We start from the raw sequence: 27,304 nt of genomic DNA, 5'->3' as shown, positions 1-27,304 counted from the left end.
CTCATGGTCACCGCTCATCTGCCTCTACTGTGAATATGTCCTACAGAACAGGTAGGTCAGGGTCATGTAATGCTTCTCCACCACATTACAAGCCAGTGGTCAACCACAGCCTCCTGCACTGACATTGCTTGGTCATGACATGTAGGCTATCACAGTTATGCAGCTCATCTTCATCCTTACTGATCGGTGTTGATGCACGTGCCACTCCTACAGGGGATTTGACCTATGGCCAAAGGCATCCAAGATCTGCATCAATACTGACATCCTACAACACCTGCCACAGCTTATATATGTACAGTCAAACAACATCTGCAGATACCTCACCACCACACAAGGAAAGAAGCTGATTACCTTTATATTTTATTAAAATTATAGTCCAGTCCTGTAGTAGATCTACAATGTAGTCCCACAAAACAGTTAAATAAGCACACACTGGATCCAATAAAATCTGGTTAGCAGCAAATACAAAGCATAAAATGCAGACACCTCTAGCGCCTCGGCTCTTCAGCCTTTACAGAATATACCCCCACTTCACATATTATATCTTTAAATAGCAGGATTATAAACAAATTAACCAAGCATAGACTTTTAATTAAAGAAAACATTTCCAATAACATTCTTGATTCACTCCATACTGAATTAAAGTTTTAAACTTCAGAATTAAAGTAGATTCTAACTTCCAAAGTTGTCTTTTAATATCAAAGTCATACATTTGTCGTACTTGCCCCAGAATTGTAGCTTGTAAGCCTTGTATATTTCCACTGTGACATTCTCAAAATGCGATGCAGGAAAATCTCCCTTTACATGTAAAATACTTTTCATTAATTTTGTCAAAACCTTTTACTACATACTGGCAACAACTGCACTTTTCACAAGGGAAAGTTCCTGTTACATCTACCTCAAAACTCCTATTACTTACAGGCAGCTGAAACTTGCCATGCACCAAGAAATCTCTTATACTTCTACCTTTCAAATAAAAAAACATGGGATACTCATTTGCTCTTATATTAAGGAATTTATTTTTTTCTAAAATACCCCAATGATATTTTACTAAATTTGTTAAAACTTCTGTAAACACTGTATATTTGGTTACATAATTTTTTGTTTATCCTGTTAATGCACTCTGCCTTGCTTGCTATGCCTGTTTTTGTTGTACTACCCTCCTTTTATTTTCTTCCATCACTGTTTCCTTGTAACCTCTAGTTAAAAGCATGTGTGCTGTTTTTTCTATCTCCTTCTCACACTAGTATCAATACATATTATTTTTATTCTAAGAAATTCCCCAGAAGGGATAGATTTAATAGTGGAGGGGGGGTGATAACTTTCTCCAAACGATATATGACCACTCCCTTCAAATTTTCTATGTAAACTTGTTTGTATTCTACCATCATTAATACCTTGCAATGTTATATCAAGAAAGTTTTAACACCTGTCTGTATTCCATCAAACTTATTATAGGGATTTATCTGAATTTTTTTCAACAAATGTATTCACTTCTTTCCATCCCCCTTCACAAATGAATATTAAATATAAACCTTGACATATTTCCGAAAAAATTTATTACTATATACATATTTATTTTCAAACATGCCCATGAAAAGATTTGCATACATGGGGGCAAAACCTACCTCATGGCTATTCAATGAAGCTGCCTATAAAGTTCCCCATTGAACTCAAAGATGTTATTATTTAAACAAAAATGTATTAGTTCAATAATGAAATGTGTTTTAGGCAAGTCCTTATAAAAAATAATATTGCTTCTAAGCCATGTACATGTGCAGTATTTGTATATAAACTGGCAACATCCATAACAATAAAAAACATGTCCTTCTTCCACTTTATATTTCTGAATTTACTTAAAAACAATCAAGGGAATCTTTGATGTAAGACCTTAACTTCTCTGCTTCTTCTTTCAAGTAAGAATGTAAAAAAAAGAGCCAAGTTGTGTGTAAAATAACTGCATGCAGAGACTATGGGATGTCCTGGTGGATCCACTAAACGTTTGAATAGTTTAGGGACACAAAAGAAGTATGCCACAGAATTATCTTTAACTGCAAATTTTTTATATACATCCTCTTGTGAGAAATATTTTAGTCTTAACCCCTTCATTAGCAGTTCTTTGAATTTAATTACTGCTTCTTGATAACATCCCAGCTCCACCAAGGCATAAACTTTAACATTCTTTAAAATGAGCATAACACATATTCAGATACTGATTATAATGAAGCACTACTAATTTACCCCCTTTATCTGATGGTTTAAACACCAATTCCCTATTCTCACTTAACTTTAATAGACTTTTCCATTCTTCTCTACTTAAATTATATTTAACTTCTTTCTTGTTTTTATTCACTTTTGCAAGCTCTTTGTCTACTGAAAATTGTAAAGCAGAAGATTGCTGTATATTTTCATCCCTACACAGGAATAAAATCAATTTTGTATGTCACATTTTCAGTGTTTAACTTACAATAAGTATCAGTTTCTAAATCAGAAACACATGAATGAAAAAACTCATTTCACTTAGATCATCTTCACTGTCCACATTGTTTTCATGAATTACATTTGTATCTTGTGCAAAAAAAGATTTTAAATACAATTTTCGAACAAATTGAAACACTTCAATTTTCAGTTCATACCCTCTAGGAAAAGCCGTGGGAATAAACTTTAAACCTCTATTTAACAATACTACATCAATATCTGTTAAAATAAAGACAGACAAATGCATTACATCTGCAGATACTTTGTGATCAGGAACCCATACTGAGGAAGTACCTACTACATCCAGATACCTTGCTTCATTGGGAAGCATCACCCTTCTTCCTGCAAAGTATACCCAGCTTACTGCAATCACCAAACCATGTCACTCACTCCCTTCCACATCCTTAGTCCCCATTTCACCAATGTGCCCACTGTTGGTGCCTCTCAATTCGTCTCTCCCCACCAGTGCAATAAGACACCTGTGCTCTACCCTCACTGCTGTGTTTCATAGGTAGGCAATGTCTGTTGCACTGTACAGCATAATCTAGATATAGTACTCCACATATCAGTTTTAGTCCTTGTTGAGTCTATTCTGGCCCATACTTGTGGACCAGACACCAAATGTTTGCCAATGCTACAATGTATTGCACCTGCCTCTGCCTCTCATAGTCTTCCTCTATTATCACTTTTTTCAACAGCTCATCAACCAGCACTTCCTCTACCAGTGACTATGGTCAAGCTGGACCTCCAGTGGTAAACCCCTGCTTTAACTGCCTGTATAATACAATGCTTTGCAACACTGTGCAGACAGAAATATCTTGTTGCAGTTCCCAAAGCATACTGCAGTGTACTACTAAAAGAATCTTGGAAGTGGGCCTTCAATAATTTGAACATATACTTAATGCTGTTAGTGTATGTGACACCGCAGAGTTCTATGCAGTCTCAGCCATGCTCTGTGGGTTGTTTACTGGTGTCCTAAACCATGGCTATATGTGCATTCAGCATCATCAATGCACAAAGGAAATCACCCCAAACACATAGCTAGTATGTATGTGACATGTAGCAGATGTGGGAATTGTGGGAACTGTCTGGATGGCACTCACACATTCTATATAATAAACTCTGAACATTGCATAACACCTGGCAATTAAACAGAGTGGAAACCTTTCAGGTTGACACACCATTGCCACGTGGACCTGGTCAACCTTTAATGGTGATGTGGGCACAATCAGTGCCCCCCCCCCCCGACTTTCAAGGAAATGGACTATTATTTCAAAGAATGCCTGCTTAGTGGTGCTTCTGTCCTCTTCATTCTATGGGAACCACATATGCCGTTCCTCATGCTGTGGTATAACAACATCAATGAACTAATAATTGTCAGGGAGATACCCGTGATATGCCCAATGTATCCCATGATGGCCACCAGAAGGCCCACTAACAAGGATAGTCAGTTACCCATACCTTATTGCCCACAGGAATCGGTATCCAACACAACCTGTGGGATTCCATGTGACAATGTGGCAATGGCATGTCTACAAGCTCTCACATGAGGTCTCTGTTCACAACACAGCTTTTGTTTACGTCTTTAAAGTGGTGGTGGTGGTATGTTAGGAACGATCAGATCAGTTTGTGTCATGGGGAGCAATGAGGCATACCACTGATGACACTGGCTAAAAGAACGACTCACAAAATATACAGTCTTATTAATGTGGGTGCTACTCATAGCATCTTAGCATGGTCTTGGTCTCGGTTCACCAAGAAATGATGGCATACAAATTTGCAAAATGACGCAGCATGTTGAGCAAGTTTTATACACTTCTGAATCACTCAGATGTTGTTCACTCTCATTTGCATTTTTAATTGGTCTTATTACCATAATGCTACTCATTTCCATATTATTATATGTTCATTTGCATACAATGTTGGCTGCAGTATTTTACCAGGCAGCACAATGGTGCAGCCTGAGACTCTGGATTTGGCTTAACCTGTACATCTCCACACAACACAAATTCAATTAACACATTACACTATTTGTTTATGAATCCCAACTTAAGTCTTTACTTTTCTGTTTTCATATTACAAGGACAATGTACACTAAACTCTAAATACTCTAGATGCATTCTACTCATAAAATCTCACAGTATGCTTAGATAGGAAGTTTTCAGTTTATATGCCTATTTTCTCATTAAAAAAAAAAAAAAACTAGAAAAGAATGTTAAAACTATCTGCTTCATGTGACAAGCAATGCCTTTTCTTCTACTAGCTAAGGTGGAAAAGAGCCGCTTTGACAGAATATAGGCCATCTCCAAACTACAGTTCAACTAAGACATGCTGGCTGCATCTTTCAGGGCACAAAGTAGGGGAATGCCACATTAATTAGATACTTCAGAAAGAAGAGACTGATACAGGAAAAACATTTGGAGTGTATCTTTATGCATTTGGAGTGTGTCTTTATGCATTACACATGATTCAGCTATAGAAACAGATTATAGCACCAAATAATCATAGTTTGACCCACACATTCACCACACTGGCATATCTATTAAGTAAACCAACAGCTTACGTTACATTTCTGATCACATTCAAGAGTTCATTTATGTCTTACTCACACAGTTTAAACTCAATTACTGTTTTACTAGTGCTATTTTTCAGTTAGACTGTACCATCATCTTTTCTATGAAATAATCCTCAGTCTTACTTCTCCGAGCTATTTGTGCCTTCGGATTGTCTCCTCTTGTTCTGCGACATCTTTTATTTTGCTTTTAATATGGCAACCACATGGACTCTGCAACCACATCTGTGGTGCTTAAATGTTTTTTCTACCTCCTTTGTTCACAAAAAAAAAAAAAATTATATATATATATATATATATATATATATATATATATATATATATATATATATAGATAGATATATTTAATTTACTAATTAAAGTTCTCTGTGTATGACATTAGACCATGCACTCTTTTTCTCATGTTGTAATAAATTACCTTCAAACTGTCTGCATTCTTGGAGAGATGAGGTCTATAGAACTTGACATAATATTAGAGAAGTACCTCGCAGGAGTAGCAAATCTCACCCTAACCATGCCTCCAGACCGACAATTCCTGGCGGCATGTTGAATATGCTGAATATTCATACCTGTGCCAAAATGGATATTGATGAATGGGTTCTGTTGGCACACATTTCATTCTGGCAATCAGACAGAGGTAATCTGCTCAGCACAGTATTTACGGGTGTTGTAGGACCATCGCAAAGTCCAAGCTGTCCAACACCGCAAAACAGTTTCTAGACGGCTACATTATACCGACCGAATACATTTTAACAAGATGGCAGCAGCACTGCTGCACATCATTTGATCAGTGCATAAGTGGTCACCTGTACTTAAGGCATCCATATCTGTAAAGAAGCGGGGTGGGGTGGGGGTGCAGTGACCCCACCACATGGAAGTGCAAGGGGGCTTGCCCTCCCTGAAAAAATAAAGAGAAAAAGTAATAATTACTTCCCGGTTAACTTTGCATTTGATATCCGTAGTACTATGTAACAGGTGTATTCACTAACGGCTGCTTTATGGGGTTGGAGTTTCGTGCCTGAATATTTAACAGTTTTCAGTAATAAGAACATGATGTGACATGCAAATTAGCATGCCTGCCAGTCATTGGATATTTCCACACTCATTTTCCCTGTCAATCATAGGTAGGTACTAGGCTATCGGCCCTATGGCCTATACAACCTTAGCCAAAAAGGTACCCTGGCTTTCGCCACCCAAGAAAATTATTTTCCTGTGCCCTTGTTGAGCCAGAGCCACAGAGGTGATCCCCGGGGTGAATTTCCTATTTCCCATTCAATCATCAAGATTTTTCTTGAAGAGTGCTAATAAGGAGCTTTGCTTGATATAGATAGGTAGTTTGTTCCAGAGTATGGGAAGTCTCTGGGATAGGAATCTATCCCTCCAGCATGTTCTGTTTATTGTGGTGACAAGGTTTAGGTCCCTAGAGTGTGTAGCTCTGAGGGATTGGGAGTGGAGCATGTCCAACAGCTCTAGGTTTGACATAGCTTTGTATGTTAGACAGAGACCGCCTCCGAGTAGGCAATATGCAACAGAGTAAAGGTGGAGTTTTTTGAGACTGTCTGGTTGAGGCTGGTAATCCTCTGTGAGGTATTTCTGCGGCCTTTCCAGTTGTTGTACATGTCTGGTGAGGTACATACCAAAAGAAGCGCTGTACTCTATAATGGGTCTAATGAGTGATGAGTAGAGGGGAACAATGAGCTCTTACTTCCTAGATGAGAAACCTTTTGTGATGAGGTGTGCCATGTAGAAGGATTTCCTGACTACTGCGGCAATGTGATTATCAAAGGAGAGACTACTGTCCACCTGTGTCCCAGGTCCCTTATCACACTTTCGATGTTAAGTAGACTACCACCTAAGTGGTAGCTCATGGGTACAGAGTTTTTACCAAAGGGGGATGACAATGCACTTTTTGGCATTGAGCTTGAGGCCATGGCTTTGAAACCAGGCATCTGTCTCATTGAGACCTTTTTGTAGGATGTCCATATTGTTAGGAGTTTCAATTATGGCTCCTAGTTTGAAGTCAGCCAAAGACCTTCTGTGTTACCCTGTAATTAAGAAAAGTGGATACCAAACAGGAGAGGACCCAGGACTGAACCCTGTGGTACGCCACTTGTCACTGGTCTGAAGTCGGATTTGGAGTCTGCTACTTTCACAGTGTGGGCTCTGTCAGCCAGCCAGTTGGCAACCCATCTTGTGACATATGGATTTATACCTAGTTCAGTGAGTTTATCTATAATTCTGTCAAAAGCCTTGGCGAGCTCTAAATAGGCTATGTGAACCACCTTACCCTTGTCTATGGCTTTGGTGACTGCTTCAAAGAAGTCAATCAGGTTTAGGAGACATGATCAAACCCGAACTGGGTGGGGTCCAGAGTTTGGAGATTACCAATGTCTTTGTTTATAAGTTCCATGATGATACGTTCCATGGCCTTGCAAACCAGGCTCATTAGGCTAATGGGGCAATAATTTCTGGAGTCCATGGTGGTTCCCCCCTTTGTGTATTGGGATAACCATTGCTGTGCACCATTCAGTGGTCACAAAGCCTGAGGTGAGGTTATGATTGAACATGGTGCTTAGGTTGGGTGCCAGTTCATTCTGTAGTTCATGGAGAACGCAGCCTGGGATGTTGTCAGATCCCATGGATGCTGTGTTATTGGCTTTGGGGAGTGTGTTTTACCTGTGCAGCCATGATTGCAAGAACTTTGCATTCTTCCGGTATACAGACGGGCCCTTTAGGGGGTGAGGGGGGTAAAGTTAGCACTGAACCTGCCAGGATGTTGGCAATATCAGTTGGTTCTGTACATTTAGTGCCATTGTGCTGTAACTCAGAGCAGATCTGAGCATTGCCATTGAGATTATTGACATAATTATAGAATGCTTTGTGGTTGTCTTTAGAATCAGTGGTGCTTTTGTTTTCATAACTAGCTTTGGAGAACATTATGAGGGATCTCAGCTTCTTACTGAGGCCGACCAGGGAGTTCTTCCAGTCATGGGATTTTACTCTTTTTTGCAACAGCTTCTTCCTTCTGTTGTAGAGTTTGTTTATGGCAGGGGACCACCAGATTGGCTTCTTTTTTTTTTTGGAGGATAGCATCTTGGGTCTGTTAGGGATAGCATGTTAGGGATAGCATGATCCATGCACTCATGTAAGTGCTTATAAACTGCAATTGTATAGGATTCAGCAGTCATATCTCTATTGACCGTCTGCATGGGTGTCATGAAGTTTGCCACTTCTGTCTTAAGAAGCATAAAGTTGGCTTTGGAGACATTTTTTACGGTGGTTTCCCTAATGGGGGGTGGGGCGGGATGTTGATGTCTAGGCGGATTAGCTTCTGGTTGAATCTGACCGAGGAATTGACCTCTGGTGTGGAACACTGGCCACCCATGTTGGTAATGACCAGGTCTAGGATGTTGCTGCCCCTGATGGGGGTGTGGATAAGTTGATCCAAGGCACTGGAATTTATGAATTCCAGAAAACGTTGAGCAAAAGAGTCGGTACATGAGTAGTTTCCCCGGTTAATGGTGGCATAGTTCAAATTGCCCATTATTAGGGTGTTGGGTTGTACCCTAATATTTTCCAGTGTATCAAGAAATGAGGAGTGGGAATCCTGGGACATGGTGGGAGATCTGTAGCAAGTTACAATTTGGATTGCTGTCTTTCCCAGAGTTAGTTGCACTTGGATAATCTTGGATGCACAACGAGCCTGGAGGCGTGGATATCCTTAATGAATATGGACATGCCTCCACCTTTAGTGTTTCGGTCCAGGTTAGGTGGCCGAAAGGTGTGGTATGAATTATAGCCTGGTAATGCAGTGGTGCTCTTTGAAGCCTTGAATCAAGTCTCTGTCACTGCAAAGATGTTGATGTTCTCCATTTTAAGAAGTGCCTCGAGTGAATGAATTTTGAGGTTTACACTTCTAGCATCGAGTAGCCTTACCCTCAGATTTTGCTTGCTTGTACCTGTTACAGTGGTGAATTTGTCATTTGAACCTTGCCTAAAAAAAGGCACTATAGGGGTGGCAAGAGCCTTAGCCAGTATCCGGAATCCCATGGGCGACAGGTACAGGCCATCTCTGGCAAAGCATCATGGTCTGTTGATCATGTCATCCCAGGAAAACAGATACTGGATCCCCTTAGAATGACACCAAAAGCTTAGCCAATTGTTGAAGTCAGTCATTTTGTCCTTGCACTGTGGTATCATTCTGGGTGATGGCAGGATGCTACTCAGGGCTAGGGTCATACCTGCCTAGGCTACAAGATCAGAGAGCTCCTTCATGTCTCTTTTCATGTACTCCAGGGAGGTACGTGTCAGGTCATTCACACCAACAAGGAAAATGACAGTTATATTTGTACTTGTTGTGGAGTGACCCCGAGTGTGTGAATTATGTGGCAGATCCTGGCACCCCGACAGGCAGCTGATAGTAACTTTCTCCTTGTTTAGCCTGGTGAGTGGAATATCAGTGTGCCTGACTATAGAGTCACCTATGACTAGAGTGTTGGGTACTTTGTTATGCCTTATGGGCTGTGGTTGAGTGGCACACTGAGTTTGTGAGCATGTGTCATTTGGGTTGTGTTGGGGGGCGTGAAGGTTGCACGCGTTTCTGCTTTGCAGGTCTCTGTTGCTTGAGCAGATTTTTATTGAGGGCCTCCATGAATGTAGGTGTGTGTTTTGTGTTTCTATGTGTGTGTTTTGGTGGTGTAGGTTTTGAGGGACTATGTGATGAGTGTGGTGTGGTGCAAGCGTTTACCTTCTCCTCTTGACTGTCTAGTCCAGTCTTAGGTGAAGAAAGCTTTGTTTCCAGTTTGGCTATACAAGTGCATCTCTCACAGGTTGTAGTGTTGAGGGGTAGGAGGAGAGGGTTGTCTGTGTACATGAGGCAATTGCTGCCTTGCCCCAGTATGCCCAGATTCATCAGGTAGACAGGAAAAAACACTGGGAGCTGACCCTTAGACATGCCTGTACAGCTGCTTATTTATTAAGTACTAAAAACTGTTTTCCTCTAGACAAGTGAAGAAAACTGAGTGCTACTGACACACACCCATTTCTCCACAGAACTAAGTGCAATGTACTTCTCTAATATTATGCCCAGAATTGCTTATTAGCAGTTTATGTGAGCTCTAACTGTATAAGGCATAATAACTTTTTTGTTTTGTTTACCTGGTCTCTTTGTACACAGCCTACTATTCAAACAGCCTTTTCTGGTGCTCCCTGCATACCTTTAGTAAATTAGAGAAGATGAAACCCTGACCCCTTCCTCATTTGTTAAAGCTAACACTTTCACACAACACTTTTCACTCATTTCAATTTATTTTACTTCACAGATAGCTTAACACCATAGCTTTTACCTTGACAATAACTTTTCATTGTTTCTGAACCCGCTTGTGTATCAGTTATGCTGCATAACTTTGTGTAATTAGCAAAAAAAAAAAAAAAAAAAAGGCAAACATTTCCTAGATAACTTTCTACTATGTCACTTAATATCACACTTTCTAAGTTGCTTTGTGTTAGGAAATACAGATTTTTTTATATGAATACATTATTAACTAAGAAATAAATCCAGACTGAAAAATTTGAAGGATAATACTTTTTGTCAGTTCATCCCGATTGAGGGAACGAATTGCTTAACATTCATCATGAATTTTCCCTTACCTTATACACACCGACTGTCTCATGCAGGAAAACAAAACTGTGACATGAATGTCTGGGAACACACAGGACACAGATAAAGGCCTCATCCTCCTGGCAGAACAACTCCAGTCTCCGTCTGTGCTCCCCACAGCACTGCTCTGTTCTCCCATTTGTAACACACAGATTCTGCATCTTTTCTTTCACCCTGCAGTCTGTTTCCAGCATTGAACGCTCCAGCTTCAGTTCCTAGGATCTTTGAACCATATTGACCAGCTTTCAATTCACTCTACACCTTTTCAAAAAGAAGTTCCTGTCTACACTCAGAAGAGGAAAGTTTTATTACACTGTATAAAATCCTGTTAACAGAGATTACATACAGCTCGAGTTGACAATAAAGAATCAACAGCGTTTCAGGCAAACTGACAAATTTAAACAATAATCACAGCCCACATTCTGCAAGCCATGTGAATAGCAACAAGAAATTCCAGGTTCACTTTCAGAGCACAGGAAGTAGAATGGGTTAGAAAGTGACCACCTCCATTTAAAGGGGCAATGCAGAATGTAGTTCAGACGTTTTATTTTTGAGATGGAATGGCAGTGTTTTAAGCATTCAGATTTAATTTTAATGTTCAGACTTCAGAAATACCTGGTACATTTTGACTTAAAAAGCGACTAAATTATGTATTTTAAGAAAATTTTAAATATATCTATATATCTATCTATCTATCTATATATATATATATATATATATATATATATATATATATATATATATATATATAAACTCCATTTTTATCCCAAAACCATACTTTCCTTTAATATTTAATCTCCCTTTAGTAATGACTTTTCCTCTTCTCTGTCTGTTTAGTTTCATTTATTTTGTCTACCAAGTTCAATCAACCCAGTGAGGAAAAAGGAGGTGTAAATACCCATTTCTGATATATTTAGTTCTGAATTATTTATTTTCCACCAGGTAAGAGAGCTAATCTGTAAACCATTTTTAACCCATAAACAAGGCTTGCTGTGAAACAAAGATACAGAATTAAGTGCAGGAGCATCTTCCTTCCCCAGCTCAATACCCATAATGCAATCAGTCAAAGAAATAGAAAGGACAGACAGCATCAACTAAATTCCCAGAGTCAGACTGCAATTAAAATGCTATGTCACTGAGACGTGTTTAGAAGCACAGGACGTAGTGAAAGTCTAGGAGCACAACACTAACAAAGTATATGGTTTAACTAAGACTCAGACCTAGACCATCCAGATCATTGGCCCAGTTGTTCTAGTCATTCCGCTACCAAAGCAGCTTGTTTTTTTCATGAAAATGGTCAGTGGACCAGCCCATTTACCTGTTCAAATAAAGAAATAGATAGATAGATAGATAGATAGATAGATAGATAGATAGATAGATAGATAGATAGATAGATAGATAACTATAATATTTCCCTGTACACATTAAACTGTTTGTGTGTGGATCACATATTGAATGTGGGAGAGATGACTGCTTCAAACTCTCATTTGTGCTTCAGTAGTTTGCTGGGAAATATCAGAGTCTGGCTGACAGACTGGGAATGTAACTCAAATGATGAGAGATGTCTAAAAAGGCTGACCTTTGTTTAGCAAGCAGGAAACAACACCTAGCACTGCATCTGGGCATAACAGAATCCATGGCTAGTAGCCTACACAGTTGCAGCAGGTTCTACAGACAAAGGCGGGTGTCACTGGTTCCAGTAATGGGTGAGGTGCATGAGTTACATGATTCCAATATAATCAAGTTGGATGTGCACTGCTGAAATGTCAGTAGAGAGGGGGTGGGGAACAAAGCCACCTGACGGAGATAACAGTCGCATCACCACATTAATGATGGGTTGTCTTGTGACTGCAGTTGCTTCAGATTATCACAAGTGCCAGTACCCTTTCCTGATAGTGAGTAAGGGCACTATTGTTAAGAATGGTACTGCATCAGACATAATTATGTTAAGCCTGAAGTTGTAGACTGGATATTTACTCTCCTGGGAAGCCCACTCCAGCAAAGATCATAGGATGGACACCTTTTCAGTTGCCATTGAACTGGGTTTATTTGGACTGGGGGAGGCAAGGAGATAAGCTGGGGAAGTTTCTTATGACACCCATAAAGATATCCTGATAGGAAATGCCTTTTATGATTCAACTTTGTATATTCAGTTGCATGCAGCCAAATATAGAGACCAGCCCACAGGGGAAGGTATCTGTGGGGACATCTAGCAAGTACCCACAACTCGAATGGAGGATAATGATGTGGTTGCTTCAGGAATAAATGGGGTAATAGTAGCAAGCCTTAATCAAAGCTAAATGTGTCAAAGGGTGCTGGACTTACTGTGAAAGGAGCTACTTCAGGGGAATGGATAGCTGGTAGCAGTAAGCATAAATCTGAGACACAGTTATCAAATGACACTAGACACCCTACTGAAAGAAATCTAGGGAGGATTACAAAGAAGGAGAAATGGAGTTATGACAGGCATACCTCTCAGATCTTATCTTATAACACTTGAGTGAGGTACCCAAAGAGGTTAGTGACTCTCAGGTTAGAGGTAGTCTGTATCCAGAGACGTGGGGCTATTGTACATAGAATTAACTGCTGAGAGGGGGGGGGGGCTGAAGGAGGAAGTAACATGGTAGGTGGTAGTCCCAAGGGCCTACTGTTAGGCACTTCTAGCCATAGCCCATGGGATTCCTTGTTCAGACAATATGGGTATAATTTACAAAATAAAACAGTTTTTTGCAAAATTTGTATGGGCCAAACATTGCAAAAATACCAAATATTTGGAAATGCGGATGACAAAAGTAAGACTGCTGTGTGGCCTTAGCCTGTTACTGAAGAACCATTTCAGAAGGTTGCCATGGATATTGTGTGGCTTATTATAACCCCAGTCTCAAGTAAGAGGTATATCTTGATGGTGGTGGAGTTTGCTACTAGGTGCCCTTAGACAGTGGTCTTGTCCTCTATTAAGACAGAAAAGATGGAAATGCAGGGTTAAAAATGTTCATCTGGGTTAGTTTTTCATAGGACATACTGATGGTGGGGGAGCTAGTTTTATATTAAACCTATTTGTGAAAAAGCTGTGGGGTAAACCATTAAAAACTAGCTCCTACTTTTTCTTCTTTGTCTTTCAGCTTTTCCCATCAGGGGTCGCTACAGGAAAACATCAGCCTGCAGAATTAATGGCACTGGAGGATTTTTATGGTGTCAAGTTGCCAGCCAGGTGCTGAATAAATGATGTGGATAGATTTATCTTTCTTCCTAAGATGATGTTGTGACAACTGATAGACGACTTTAAACAGGAATATGACAAGTACTAGCCCCTTTCCTCCTTCCATACTGTAATGTGCCCCAAGAATCCACAGTTATTGTTTTAATCTGAGTTATTTATGATCAAAGGGTAAAGGGAGCCTTTTGAATTCATCCTTGATGAGTGTGAGAATGAAGGTGATTTTTCACAGAGAGCTTGATGTGGAAGATACAATGAATTTCCTGACTAAGTTTAGGATCTTATGGGGTTGGCACAGAACACTTAGCCTGTATATGACAGCAAGAATGAATTCAATATGTTACGAGACTAACTACCTGCTGTACTCAGTGGCATATCGCTTACACAGAGGTGATCTCTACCTGACTTACAAAGCCATGTCCAACTCAGACTTGATGAACATGCTCCACCTAAAGAAATCCAAGTCACTGCGAGCCAAGCGCTCTAGTGAGCTAAACCTTGCCACAACAATAAATAGAACATGCTGGAGGGATAGATTCCTGTCAGAGAGTAGGGTTACCACCTCTCCCACTTTGTGAGGGATAGTCCCTCTTTTGGCAGTTGTGTCCTGCAAACAAATTGTAAAAATGGCAAACGTCCTGAGATTTTTAGGGCAAAATTATTTTCTATATTTTTTGTAATAGTTGCATGAAACAATTATTCTGTATCTGAAACACCTAAATGTTACAAGAAATGGACACACACGCTCAAACCAAAATCGACAAAAAGAAACTGTGTAAGAACAAAACTGGATGCGCTCCAAACCAACGGGTTGTTCTGTAGTACAAAGTCACTAAATCCGTAAATCCAAAACACATAAACATTTATTAAGCACAATGTACAGGCTTTTCATCAGTATCACACCAACTTCTTCAGAAACGGAACACAGTGTCACTCACAAATAACTGCCTAAAATACAAAATTTAAACAGGTCACATGGTCTCTGTATTCTACAGGACTGCATATCACCGCTCCAATAAGTGCTGGATACAATAATTTTATAAAAGACATTATTAAGAATTAACTGCATCTGGCAACTTAGATATTGTGTTAAAAAATAATATTAAATTATTAAATTTAAAACATCCCTACATACCGTAAGAACGAAGCCTCACACTGTATAGGTGTGTTAATAAAAAATACAGACAAGTTTTTAAAAAAATATAAGAAATACAGAACCACGACATTATGCCCCTGTAAATAAAGTGCTGTTAAACAAACTAAATCTAGAACTTACAACAGCTGAACAAACCCGTTTAGCACCAATATTTGATGGAAAAAAATTGTGGAACTCTTTACTCTCCTAGTATGAACTGTCCCTAAACTATGCAATTGAAAAAAATAGTAAAACAATTTAAAAATTATTTAAAAATTGCAAACATACATATTAATGGTGTGCCCTTACAGTAAGAGCAAACCAATAAAACTAATATAAAGTATATTAACATTGGACTTCACTTCTGTACACTAATAAAAACATACTACATGCAGGTAAATGTCACTTCGACAGAATAAGTCGATCCTAGAAAAAATAAGGCGTCCATGATAAATGAAGAACGAACTAACCCTTATACACCAGGATAAAATAAAGTGCTATAAATTACTATAATAAATGACTTAATGTAAAGTGATAATATGCAAAACTAGAAGTTGAAGGGGGGTAACAACTACAAACCCTAGAACTACTAGGAACCAAATGTAGGTCTAAAACTAAAATAAACCCATAATCTATGCCCAACCTGCCCTTACAGACCCTGACGGAATGGCTTCTCAAATGGTACTGTTAACAAGTATGTAAAGTTAATAAAAGTGCATTGTTAAATAACATAAAAAACTATCAAATATCAAAAAACTATATTATAATATATTATAATGCAAAGGGGTCATATAAATGCCTAAAATGGTTTATCTATTTAATCTCTTGAGTTTTAATAGGCAAGCTATAGACAACATGCCGTTGATGCCAGGAGCATGACAGGCATCTAGCCTAAGTTGCCATGACAACTCTCTACTCTCCAGAAGGAGGGACGTGGGCCCTCCCCTGCCATGATTGGGGTTCTCCGCTATATGCTTGGCCAGGGTGTTCTCCGTGTTGCCCTTCCTGATAGCATATAGGTGATCATATATACGTTCGTGTAATCTTCTGTCTGTCTTCCCGAAGTAGAAAGATGAACAACATGAACATTGGGCTAAGTACACCACTTGTGTGCTTAAACAATTGAACCTTCCCACTATACGATATATGGGGTCCCTTATTTCATATCTAGACCCCGTCTTTATATAGCTGCAGTACCGGCACATATTGCACTTAAACATGCCATCCCTAGTAATGGGTACTTTTGTTTTTTTCTCTAGTATACTTTTGAGATTGTAACCCCTCTTAAACACTATTCTTGGTGATTCCACCAATAGTCTACAGAAGGAATCATCCTGTGTCAGTAGGGGTTCCAATTTTTCAATATGATGGAAAATATCTCTTTAGCATCCATACTATATGTTAGTATGAAGCTATTAGACATTGAGATAACTTCATCACTTTTCACTTCAGTATTACCCTGCACTGTAATATCTTGGTTCAATATTGGTAAATAAACACCAGTTTCTCTCTTTTTCTGTACCTCCCTCAAAAGGTCATTAATAAGATCCGCCGGGTAACCCCTGTTCAGGAAATGGCTTGCCATAAAGGCACATTCCTCCAGAAAGTCACAGTCTCTAGACACCATTCGAGCAGCTCTAACCAGTTGACCTTTGATTATTGATCTCTTTTGGGAAAATGGATGACAGCCATTAAAATGAACATAGCTTTTAGAAAAGGATTCCTTCCTGTAAATCTTAGCTATGAAGCATCCTTTCTCTTTGTCTTTCATGAGATCTACGTCCAAATATGCTGCCCGGTCTAAAGTGAAACTGTGGGTAAACTGGAGGAATTCTGCAGAAGTATTGAACAAGTCTACTAAAATAGTAGCTGTCTCTGCATTGCCCTTCAGGATGATAAAAATATCATCCAGAAATTGTGTATACAACAACACCTTATCCAAATATAGAGGATTAGATAGAATGTATTCCCTCTCCCAGTAGGCCATAACCAGATTGGCCCCACTGGCCCCACATGGGGAACCCCTCGGCACACCTATCAACTGCAGAAAAAAACCTGTTATTAAAAGACACAAAATTGTGAGACAAAATAATGTCTAACAATTCACTGACCAGTTGGATTTCATTGGCTGGGGCCTATTTTAAGATCAACATGGCTGGAATCCAATCTAGAGCTACTGAGTGAGGGATGGAAGAATATAAATCCTTCACATCAATAGTTAAAAAATGACTATCCTCACTATAAGTAGTTTGGTTTATCCTAGATAGGAAAGACCAAGAATCCTTGGAAATTTGTGGCTCACTGGCCACGTATTTCTTCAGTATGGTATCTACCACTTTGGTGCTGGCATAAGTGATACTGCCCCTAGCACTTAGCAATGGGCGCATAGGTGGATCCAGTCGGTTCTTGTGGATCTTGGGGGATCCAAAAATAATTGGAATTCTATAGGTTGTTAAGGATATAAAATTCAATAAATCTAGATCTATAGTTCCGTAAATAAACATGTCACTGAAGTAGGAAGACACCCTCGATTTTCCTATATTTAATTCATTTCTTGATACCGCTTTGTATGTCACAGAGGAAAGAATGTCCTCCATTCTCCTGACATAATCAGACTCATTCATTACTACCAGGCCTCCTCTCTTATCTGGTTGCATAACACTCACTGTAGAATTGGTTAAGGAATCCAATAAAGACCTCTCTTCCTTACTGATATTGAACTTACTTGTTTGCTTGGATAGAGGTTGACTAAGTACATGCCGTATGTCTAATTCACATATTTGTTCGAATAAATTTAAGGATGAGTGCAGGGGTGGATTGTATGTACTCGACATAAAAAGTCCCCTTTATTCCTAGTGAGATTACCCAATAGTAGCTGAAGATTTAACTTCCTGACAAATAATTTTAAGTCTATAATGGATAATGCCAGGTCAGCTCTCTTAGAGGGCACAAAGGAAAATCCTTTGGCTAACAAATCCACCAGTTCCTTCCCAAAAATAAAGTCAGAGAAGTTATATATTCTAAAGTCCTTTCCAGTATTGAATACAATATTACTTGTCTTTGGCGTTGTTAGGTCAATACCCGGAATGGGCTGAATCAATTTCTCCTGTTCCTGGACCGGTTGCTGGATTTCCGGCCCTGGTCTATCGGAGGGAACGAGGCTGGGTCCTGAAACTTTAGACCCTTTACTTCCTCGTTGGAATTGTTAGATTTATGTTGCACTGCCAACCGTTCACTACGTCTGACTAAATCTGTTGCAGCTATAGAATCTACAGGGGTATTCTCCTTGGAATTGGACTTCACGCCCCTGTCAGCATCAACAGAATTAATAGAATTAGATCCCTCCGGCCACCATGTTCTAAAAGACAAAAAATTGCCTTAGGATACCGGAGGTTTCGGATAGGCAGAGCCATCCTTATAAACTTTAACATCCCCTTTAATTTTTTGATTTTGGTTATTGTCAGTTTTGATATATGTTGATCAATGCTGTTATAGGTACGGTCATAATCAAACCTGTATCTATGGAAATTAGAGTCACTCTTTATTTCCCCATCCAACTTGTTAATATCCAAAATCAAATTGTCAGCTGCCAACTGATAATGTTTACAAATTAGATCCATGAGTTCAAACCCATGTCTATCAAATAACCGGATTAACTCAAGATGGAAAGAAGACCCCTCCTCCAAGCCCGTAGGATATTGCCAAGATCTAAGACCTTTAGGAACAACACCGGCCCATTTACATTCACCAAGGTAGGCCACTTCCAATTGAATTTTCCTTAACTTCATAAGGTTCTGGTCAAATACATTCAATTTAAAGGGAAGGTCAGACACTCCACCCGTGCCTTGTTCTTTCACAGAACACCCCCCATTGTCATGAAAAGAAAAGGCATTGGTTTAAATTAGGCATACCCTGCGGGTTGGATACGGGTGTAATGTCACCACCTGACTATGTAGTGACCATCCCCCGACTCTGGACTCTTGGTAACAAAGTTTTCTCCAAAAAATAAACACTTGTAGATAGGGTTGCCACCTTTTCAAATGGCCAAAGTGGGACATTTTTGGTATAAACATCAGATTTTACAGGCCGACACATACCCACGGTCAGTACAAAGGTTAGAACTTAACTTTTTTGCCTAAATAAAAGCTTATTAATGTAGCATTTTAGTTGCTTATTCTGTTTCTTATAACATTTAGGTATTTTAGATACAGAATAACTTGTTTATGCAACTATTACATAAAATATAGGAAATAATTTTGTCCTAAAATCACAGGACATTTGCCATTTTTACAATTTTTTGTCAGGACACAACTGCCCAAAGAGGGACTGTCCCTCGCAAAGTGGGACAGGTGGTAACCCTACTTGTAGATGCAGATATATTCCTTGCAGTTGGAATCACGCCCCCTGGTGTAAAATAGACAGATGCAACCCTAGAACCATTGGAAGAACCGCCTCCAACATGCCCTTCAAAGCTGGCTCCATTTTCACAATCAGGTATCTTATGTCTCTTTACCTGCTGAGATCCCAAGACATCATCAAGATGGTTTGAAAGGGTATTCACATTTTGGGACAGTAATTCAATCAACTGAGTTAGATTGCCGGTCTCTCCTTCTGGACGAGTTCCCGATGGTGGAACTGGATCATCTTCCATCACGAACACACACTCAAACCAAAATTGACAAAAAGAAACTGTGTAAAAACAAAACTGGATATGCTCCAAACCAACGGGTTGTTCTGTAGTACAAAGTCACTAAATCCATAAATTCTAAACACACAAACTTTTATGAAGCACAACGTACAGGCTTTTCATCAGTATCACACCAACTTCTTCAGAAACGGAACACAGTGTCACTCACAAATAACTGCCTAAAATACAAAATTTAAACAGGTCACATGGTCTCTGTATTCTACAGGACTGCATATCACCGCTCCAACAAGTGCTGAATACAATAATTTTATAAAAGACAGTATTAAGAATTAACTGCATCTGGCAACTTAGATATTGTGTTAAAAATTAATATTACATTTAAAATGTCCCTACATACTGTAAGAACGAAGCCTCACACTGTATAGGTATGTTAATAAAAAATACAGACAAGTTTTTAAAAAAATATAAGAAATACAGAACCACGACATTATGCCCCTGTAAATAAAGTGCTGTTAAACAAACTAAATCTAGAACTTACAACAGCTGAACAAACCCGTTTAGCACCAATATTTGATGGAAAAAATTGCGGAACTCTTTACTCTCCTAGTATGAACTGTCCCTAAACTATGCAATTGAAAAAAATAGTAAAACAATTTAAAAATTATTTAAAAATTGTAAACATACATATTAATGGTGTGCCCTTACAGTAAGAGCAAACCAATAAATCTAATATAAAGTATATTAACATTGGACTTCGCTTCTGTACACTAATAAAAACATACTACATGCAGGTAAATATCACTTCGACAGAATAAGTCGATCCTAGAAAAAATAAGGCGTCAATGATAAATGAAGAACGAACTAACCCTTATACACCAGGATAAAATAAAGTGCTATAAATTACTATAATAAATGACTTAATGTAAAGTGATAATATGCAAAACTAGAAGTTGAAGGGGGGTAACAACTACAAACCCTAGAACTACTAGGAACCAAATGTAGGTCTAAAACTAAAATAAACCCATAATCTATGCCCAACCTGCCCTTACAGACCCTGACAGAATGGCTTCTCAAATGGTACTGTTAACAAGTATATAAAGTTAATAAAAGTGCATTGGTAAATAACATAAAAAACTATCAAATATCAAAAAACTATATTATAATATATTATAATGCAAAGGGGTCATATAAATGCCTAAAATGGTTTATCTATTTAATCTCTTGAGTTTTAATAGGCAAGCTATAGACAACATGCCGTTGATGCCAGGAGAATGACAGGCATCTAGTCTAAGTTGCCATGACAACTCTCTACTCACCAGAAGGAGGGACGTGGGCCCTCCCCTGCCATGATTGGGGTTCTCCGCTATATGCTTGGTCAGGGTGTTCTCCGTGTTGCCCTTCCTGATAGCATATAGGTGATCATATATACGTTCGTGTAATCTTCTGTCTGTCTTCCCGAAGTAGAAAGCTGAACAACATGAACATTGGGTTAAGTACACCACTTGTGTGCTTAAACAATTGAACCTTCCCATTATACGATATATGGAGTCCCTTATTTCATATCTAGACCCCGTCTTTATATAGCTGCAGTACCGGCACATATTGCACTTAAACATGCCATCCCTAGTAATGGGTACTTTTGGTTTTTTCTCTAGTATACTTTTGAGATTGTAACCCCTCTTAAACACTATTCTTGGTGATTCCACCAATAGTCTACAGAAGGAATCATCCTGTGTCACTAGGGGTTCCAATTTTTCAATATGATGGAAAATATCTCTTTAGCATCCATACTATATGTTAGTATGAAGCTATTAGACATTGAGATAACTTCATCACTTTTCACTTCAGTATTACCCTGCACTGTAATATCTTGGTTCAATATTGGTAAATAAACACCAGTTTCTCTCTTTTTCTGTACCGCCCTCAAAAGGTCATTAATAAGATCCGCCGGGTAACCCCTGTTCAGGAAAAGGCTTGCCATAAAGGCACATTCCTCCAGAAAGTCACAGTCTCTAGACACCATTCGAGCAGCTCTAACCAGTTGACCTTTGATTATTGATCTCTTTTGGGAAAATGGATGACAGCCATTAAAATGAACATAGCTATTAGAAAAGGATTCCTTCCTGTAAATCTTAGCTATGAAGCATCCTTTCTCTTTGTCTTTCATGAGATCTACATCCAAATATGCTGCCTGGTCTAAAGTGAAACTGTGGGTAAACTGGAGGAATTCTGCAGAAGTATTGAACAGGTCTACTAAAATAGTAGCTGTCTCTGCATTGACCTTCAGGATGATAAAAATATCATCCAGAAATTGTGTATACAACAATACCTTATCCAAATATAGAGGATTAGATAGAATGTATTCCCTCTCCCAGTAGGCCATAACCAGATTGGCCCCACTGGCCCCACATGGGGAACCCCTCGGCACACCTATCAACTGCAGAAAAAAAACTGTTATTAAAAGACACAAAATTGTGAGACAAAATAATGTCTAACAATTCACTGACCAGTTGGATTTCATTGGCTGGGGCCTATTTTAAGATCAACATGGCTGGAATCCAATCTAGAGCTACTGAGTGAGGGATGGAAGAATATAAATCCTTCACATCAATAGTTAAAAAATGACTATCCTCACTATAAGTAGTTTGGTTTATCCTAGATAGGAAAGACCAAGAATCCTTGGAAATTTGTGGCTCACTGGCCATATATTTCTTCAGTATGGTATCTACCACTTTGGTGCTGGCATAAGTGATACTGCCCCTAGCACTTAGCAATAGGCACATAGGTGGATCCAGTCGGTTCTTGTGGATCTTGGGGGATCCAAAAATAATTGGAATTCTATATGTTGGTAAGGATATAAAATGCAATAAATCTAGATCTAGAGTTCCGTTAATAAACATGTCACTGAAGTAGGAAGACACCCTCGATTTTCCTATATTTAATTCATTTCTTGATACCGCTTTGTATGTCACAGAGGAAAGAATGTCCTCCATTCTCCTGACATAATCAGACTCATTCATTACTACCAGGCCTCTTCCCTTATCTGGTTGCATAACACTCACTGTAGAATTGGTTAAGGAATCCAATAAAGACCTCTCTTCCTTACTGATATTGAACTTACTTGTTTGCTTGGATAGAGGTTGACTAAGTACATGCCGTATGTCTAATTCACATATTTGTTCGAATAAATTTAAGGATGAGTGCAGGGGTGGATTGTATGTACACGACATAAAAAAGTCCCCTTTATTCCTAGTGAGATTACCCAATAGTAGCTGAAGATTTAACTTCCTGACAAATAATTTTAAGTCTATAATGGATGATGCCAGGTCAGCTCTCTTAGAGGGCACAAAGGAAAATCCTTTGGCTAACAAATCCACCAGTTCGTTCTCAAAAATAAAGTCAGAGAAGTTATATATTCTAAAGTCCTTTCCAGTATTGAATATAATATTACTTGTCTTTGGCGTTGTTAGGTCAATACCCGGAATGGGCTGAATCAATTTCTCCTGTTCCTGGACCGGTTGCTGGATTTCCGGCCCTGGTCTATCGGAGGGGACGAGACTGGGTCCTGAAAATTTGGACCCTTTACTTCCTCATTGGAATTGTTAGATTTATGTTGAACTGCCAACTGTTCACTACATCTGACTAAATCTGTTGCATCCATAGAATCTACAGGGGTATTCTCCATGGAATTGGACTTCATGCCCCTGTCCGCAGCAACAGAATTAATAGAATTAGATCCCTCTGGCTGCTATGTTCTAAAAGACAAAAAATTGCCTTGGTATACTGGAGGTTTCGGATAGGCAGAGCCATCCTTATAAATTTTAACATCCCTCTTTAATTTTTTGATTTTGGTTATTGTCAGTTTTGATATATGTTGATCAATGCTGTTATAGGTATGGTCATAATCAAACCTGTATCTATGGAAATTAAAGTCACTCTTTATTTCCCCATCCAACTTGTTAATATCCAAGATCAAATTGTCAGCTGCCAACTGATAATGTTTACAAATTACATCCATGAGTTCAAACCCATGTCTATCAAATAACCGGATTAACTCAAGATGGAAAGAAGACCCCTCCTCCAAGCCCGTAGGATATTGCCAAGTTCTAAGACTTTTAGGAACAACACCGGCCCATTTACATTCACCAAGGTAGGCCACTTCCAATTGAATTTTCCTTAACTTCATAAGGTTCTAGTCAAATACATTCAATTTAAAGGGAAGGTCAGACACTCCACCCATGCCTTGTTCCAACACAGAACACCCCCCATTGTCATGAAAAGAAAAGGCATTGGTTTAAATTAGGAATACCCTGCGGGTTGGATACGGGTGTAATGTCACCACCTGACTATGTAGTGACCATCCCCCGACTCTGGACTCTTGGTAACAAAGTTTTCTCCGAAAAATAAACACTTGTAGATGCAGATATATTCCTTGCAGTTGGAATCTCGCCCCCTGGTGTAAAATAGCCAGATGCAACCCTAGAACCATTGGAAGAACCGCCTCCAACATGCCCTTCAAAGCTGGCTCCATTTTCACAATCAGGTATTTTATGTCTCTTTACCTGCTGAGATCCCAAGACATCATCAAGATGGTTTGAAAGGGTATTCACGTTTTGGGACAGTAATTCAATCAACTGAGTTAGATTGCCGGTCTCTCCTTCTGAACGAGTTCCCGATGGTGGAACTGGAGCATCTTCCATCACGAACACACACTCAAACCAAAATCGACAAAAAGAAACTGTGTAAAAGCAAACCTGGATATGCTCCAAACCAATGGGTTGTTCTGTAGTACAAAGTCACAAAATCCATAAATTCAAAACACATAAACTTTTATTAAGCACAAGGTACAGGCTTTTCGTCAGTATCACACCAACTTCTTCAGAAACGGAACACAGCGTCACTCACAAATAACTGCCTAAAATACAAAATTTAAACAGGTCACATGGTCTCTGTCTGCGATTCCAACTGCAAGGAATATATCCACATCTACAGGTGTTTATTTTTCGGAGAAAACTTTTTTACCAGGAGTCCAGAGTTGGGGGATGGTCACTACACAGTCAGGTGGTGACATTACACCTGTATCCAACCCGCAGGGTATGCCTAATTTAAACCAATGGCTTAGTCGTTCCTTTTCTTTTCATGACAATGGGGGGTGTTCTGTGTCGGAACAAGGCACGGGTGGAGTGTCTGACCTTCCCTTTAAATTGAATGTATTCGACCAGAACCTTATGAAGTTAAGGAAAATTCAATTAGAAGTGGCCTACTTTGGTGAATGTAAATGGGCCGGTGTTGTTCCTAAAGGTCTTAGATCTTGGCAATATCCTACTGGCTTGGAGGAGGGGTCTTCTTTCCATCTTGAGTTAATCCGGTTATTTGATAGACATGGGTTTGAACTCATGGATCTAATTTGTAAACATTATCAGTTGGCAGCTGACAATTTGATTTTGGATATTAACAAGTTGGATGGAGAAATAAAGAGTGACTTTAATTTCCATAGATACAGGTTTGATTATGACCGTACCTATAACAGCATTGATCAACATATATCAAAACTGACAATAACCAAAATCAAAAAATTAAAGAGGGATGTTAAAGTTTATAAGGATGGCTTTGCCTATCCGAAACCTCCAGTATACCAAGGCAATTTTTTGTCTTTTAGAACATAGCGGCCAGAGGGATCTAATTCTATTAATTCTGTTGATGCGGACAGGGGCCTGAAGTCCAGTTCCATGGAGAATACCCCTGTAGATTCTATGGATGCAACAGATTTAGTCAGACGTAGTGAACAGTTGGCAGTTCAACATAAATCTAAGAATTCCAATGAGGAAGTAGAGGGTCCAAATTTTCAGGACCCAGCCTCGTCCCCTCTGATAGACCAGGGCCAGAAATCCAGCAACCGGTCCAGGAACAGGAGAAATTGATTCTGCCCATTCCGGGTATTGACCTAACAACGCCAAAGACAAGTAATATTGTATTCAATACTGGAAGGACTTTAGAATATATAACTTCTCTGACTTTATTTTTGAGAAGGAACTGGTGGATTTGTTGGCCAAGGGATTTTCCTTTGTGCCCTCTAAGAGAGCTGACCTGGCATCATCCATTATAGACTTAAAATTGTTTGTCAGGAAGTTAAATCTTCAGCTACTATTGGGTAATCTCACTAGGAATAAAGGGGACTGTTTTATGTCGAGTACATACACTCCACCCCTGCACTCATCCTTAAATTTATTCGAACAAATATGTGAATTAGACATATGGCATGTAATTAGTCAACCTCTATCCAAGCAAACAAGTAAGTTCAATATCAATAAGGAAGAGAGGTCTTTATTGGATTCCTTAACCAATTCTACAGTGAGAGTTATGCAATCAGATAAGGGGGGAGGCCTTGTAGCAATGAATGAGTCTGATTATGTCAGGAGAATGGATGACATTCTTTCCTCTGTGGCATACAAAGAGGTATCAAGAAATGAATTAAATATAGGAAATTCGAGGGTGTCTTCCTACTTCAGTGACATGTTTATTTACGGAACTATAGATCTAGATTTATTGAATTTTATATCCTTAACAACCTATAGAATTCCAATTATTTTTGGATCCCCCAAGATCCACAAGAACTGACTGGATCCACTTATGCGCCCATTGCTAAATGCTAGGGGCAGTATCACTTATGGCAGCATCAAAGTGGTAGATACCATACTGAAGAAATACGTGGCCAGTGAGCCACAAATTTCCAAGGATTCTTGGTCTTTCCTATCTAGGATAAACCAAACTACTTATAGTGAGGATAGTCATTTTTTAACTATTGATGTGAAGGATTTATATTCTTCCATCCCTCACTCAGTAGCTCTAGATTGGATTCCAGCCATGTTTATCTTAAAAAAGGCCCCTGCCAATGAAATCCAACTGGTCAGTGAATTGTTAGACATTATTTTGTCTCACAGTTTTGTGTCTTTTAATAACAGGTTTTTTTCTGCAGTTGATAGGTGTGCCGATGGGTTTCCCATGTGGAGCCAGTGTGGCCAATCTGATTACGGCCTACTGGGAGAGGGAATACATTCTATCTAATTCTCTATTTTCGGATAAGGTATTGTTGTATACACAATTTCTGGATGATATTTTTATCATCCTGAAGGTCAATGCAGAGACAGCTACTATTTTAGTAGACCTGTTCAATACTTCTGCAGAATTCCTCCAGTTTACCCACAGTTTCACTTTAGACCAGGCAGCATATTTGGATGTAGATCTCATGAAAGACAAAGAGAAAGGATGCTTCATAGCTAAGATTTACAGGAAGGAATCCTTTTCTAATAGCTATGTTCATTTTAATGGCTGTCATCCATTTTCCCAAAAGAGATCAATAATCAAAGGTCAACTGGTTAGAGCTGCTCGAATGGTGTCTAGAGACTGTGACTTTCTGGAGGAATGTGCCTTTATGGCAAGCCTTTTCCTGAACAGGGGTTACCCGGCGGATCTTATTAATGAACTTTTGAGGGAGGTACAGAAAAAGAGAGATACTGGTGTTTATTTACCAATTCTGAACCAAGAGATTACAGTGCAGGGTAATACTAAAGTGAAAAGTGATGAAGTTATCTCAA

General features: G+C 39.1%; 3 protein-coding genes across 3 annotated transcripts in view; all 3 read right to left on the bottom strand.

Moving 5' to 3' along the window:
- Window positions 1-11,151, bottom strand: part of LOC122813908 (tripartite motif-containing protein 15-like) — a 373,209-nt gene extending 362,058 nt beyond the window's left edge. The window contains exon 1 of the mRNA XM_044086454.1: window positions 10,700-11,151. Coding sequence (XP_043942389.1) covers window positions 10,700-10,903 — 204 coding nt within the window. The 5' untranslated portion in view covers window positions 10,904-11,151. The remainder of the gene's footprint in view (window positions 1-10,699) is intronic.
- The window catches only part of LOC122814430 (zinc finger imprinted 2-like), a 1,129,715-nt gene that overhangs the window by 547,877 nt on the left and 554,534 nt on the right, over window positions 1-27,304 (bottom strand). The gene's annotated exons all lie outside the window — the stretch shown is intronic.
- Window positions 1-27,304, bottom strand: part of LOC122813903 (zinc finger protein 436-like) — a 923,997-nt gene that overhangs the window by 404,944 nt on the left and 491,749 nt on the right. The window lies entirely within an intron of this gene.

The sequence above is a fragment of the Protopterus annectens genome, chromosome 10.part0, assembly GCF_019279795.1.
Source record: "Protopterus annectens isolate FY-2018-M chromosome 10.part0, PAN1.0, whole genome shotgun sequence".
NCBI lineage: Eukaryota > Metazoa > Chordata > Ceratodontiformes > Protopteridae > Protopterus > Protopterus annectens.
This window is presented reverse-complemented; position numbering and strand designations above follow the sequence as displayed.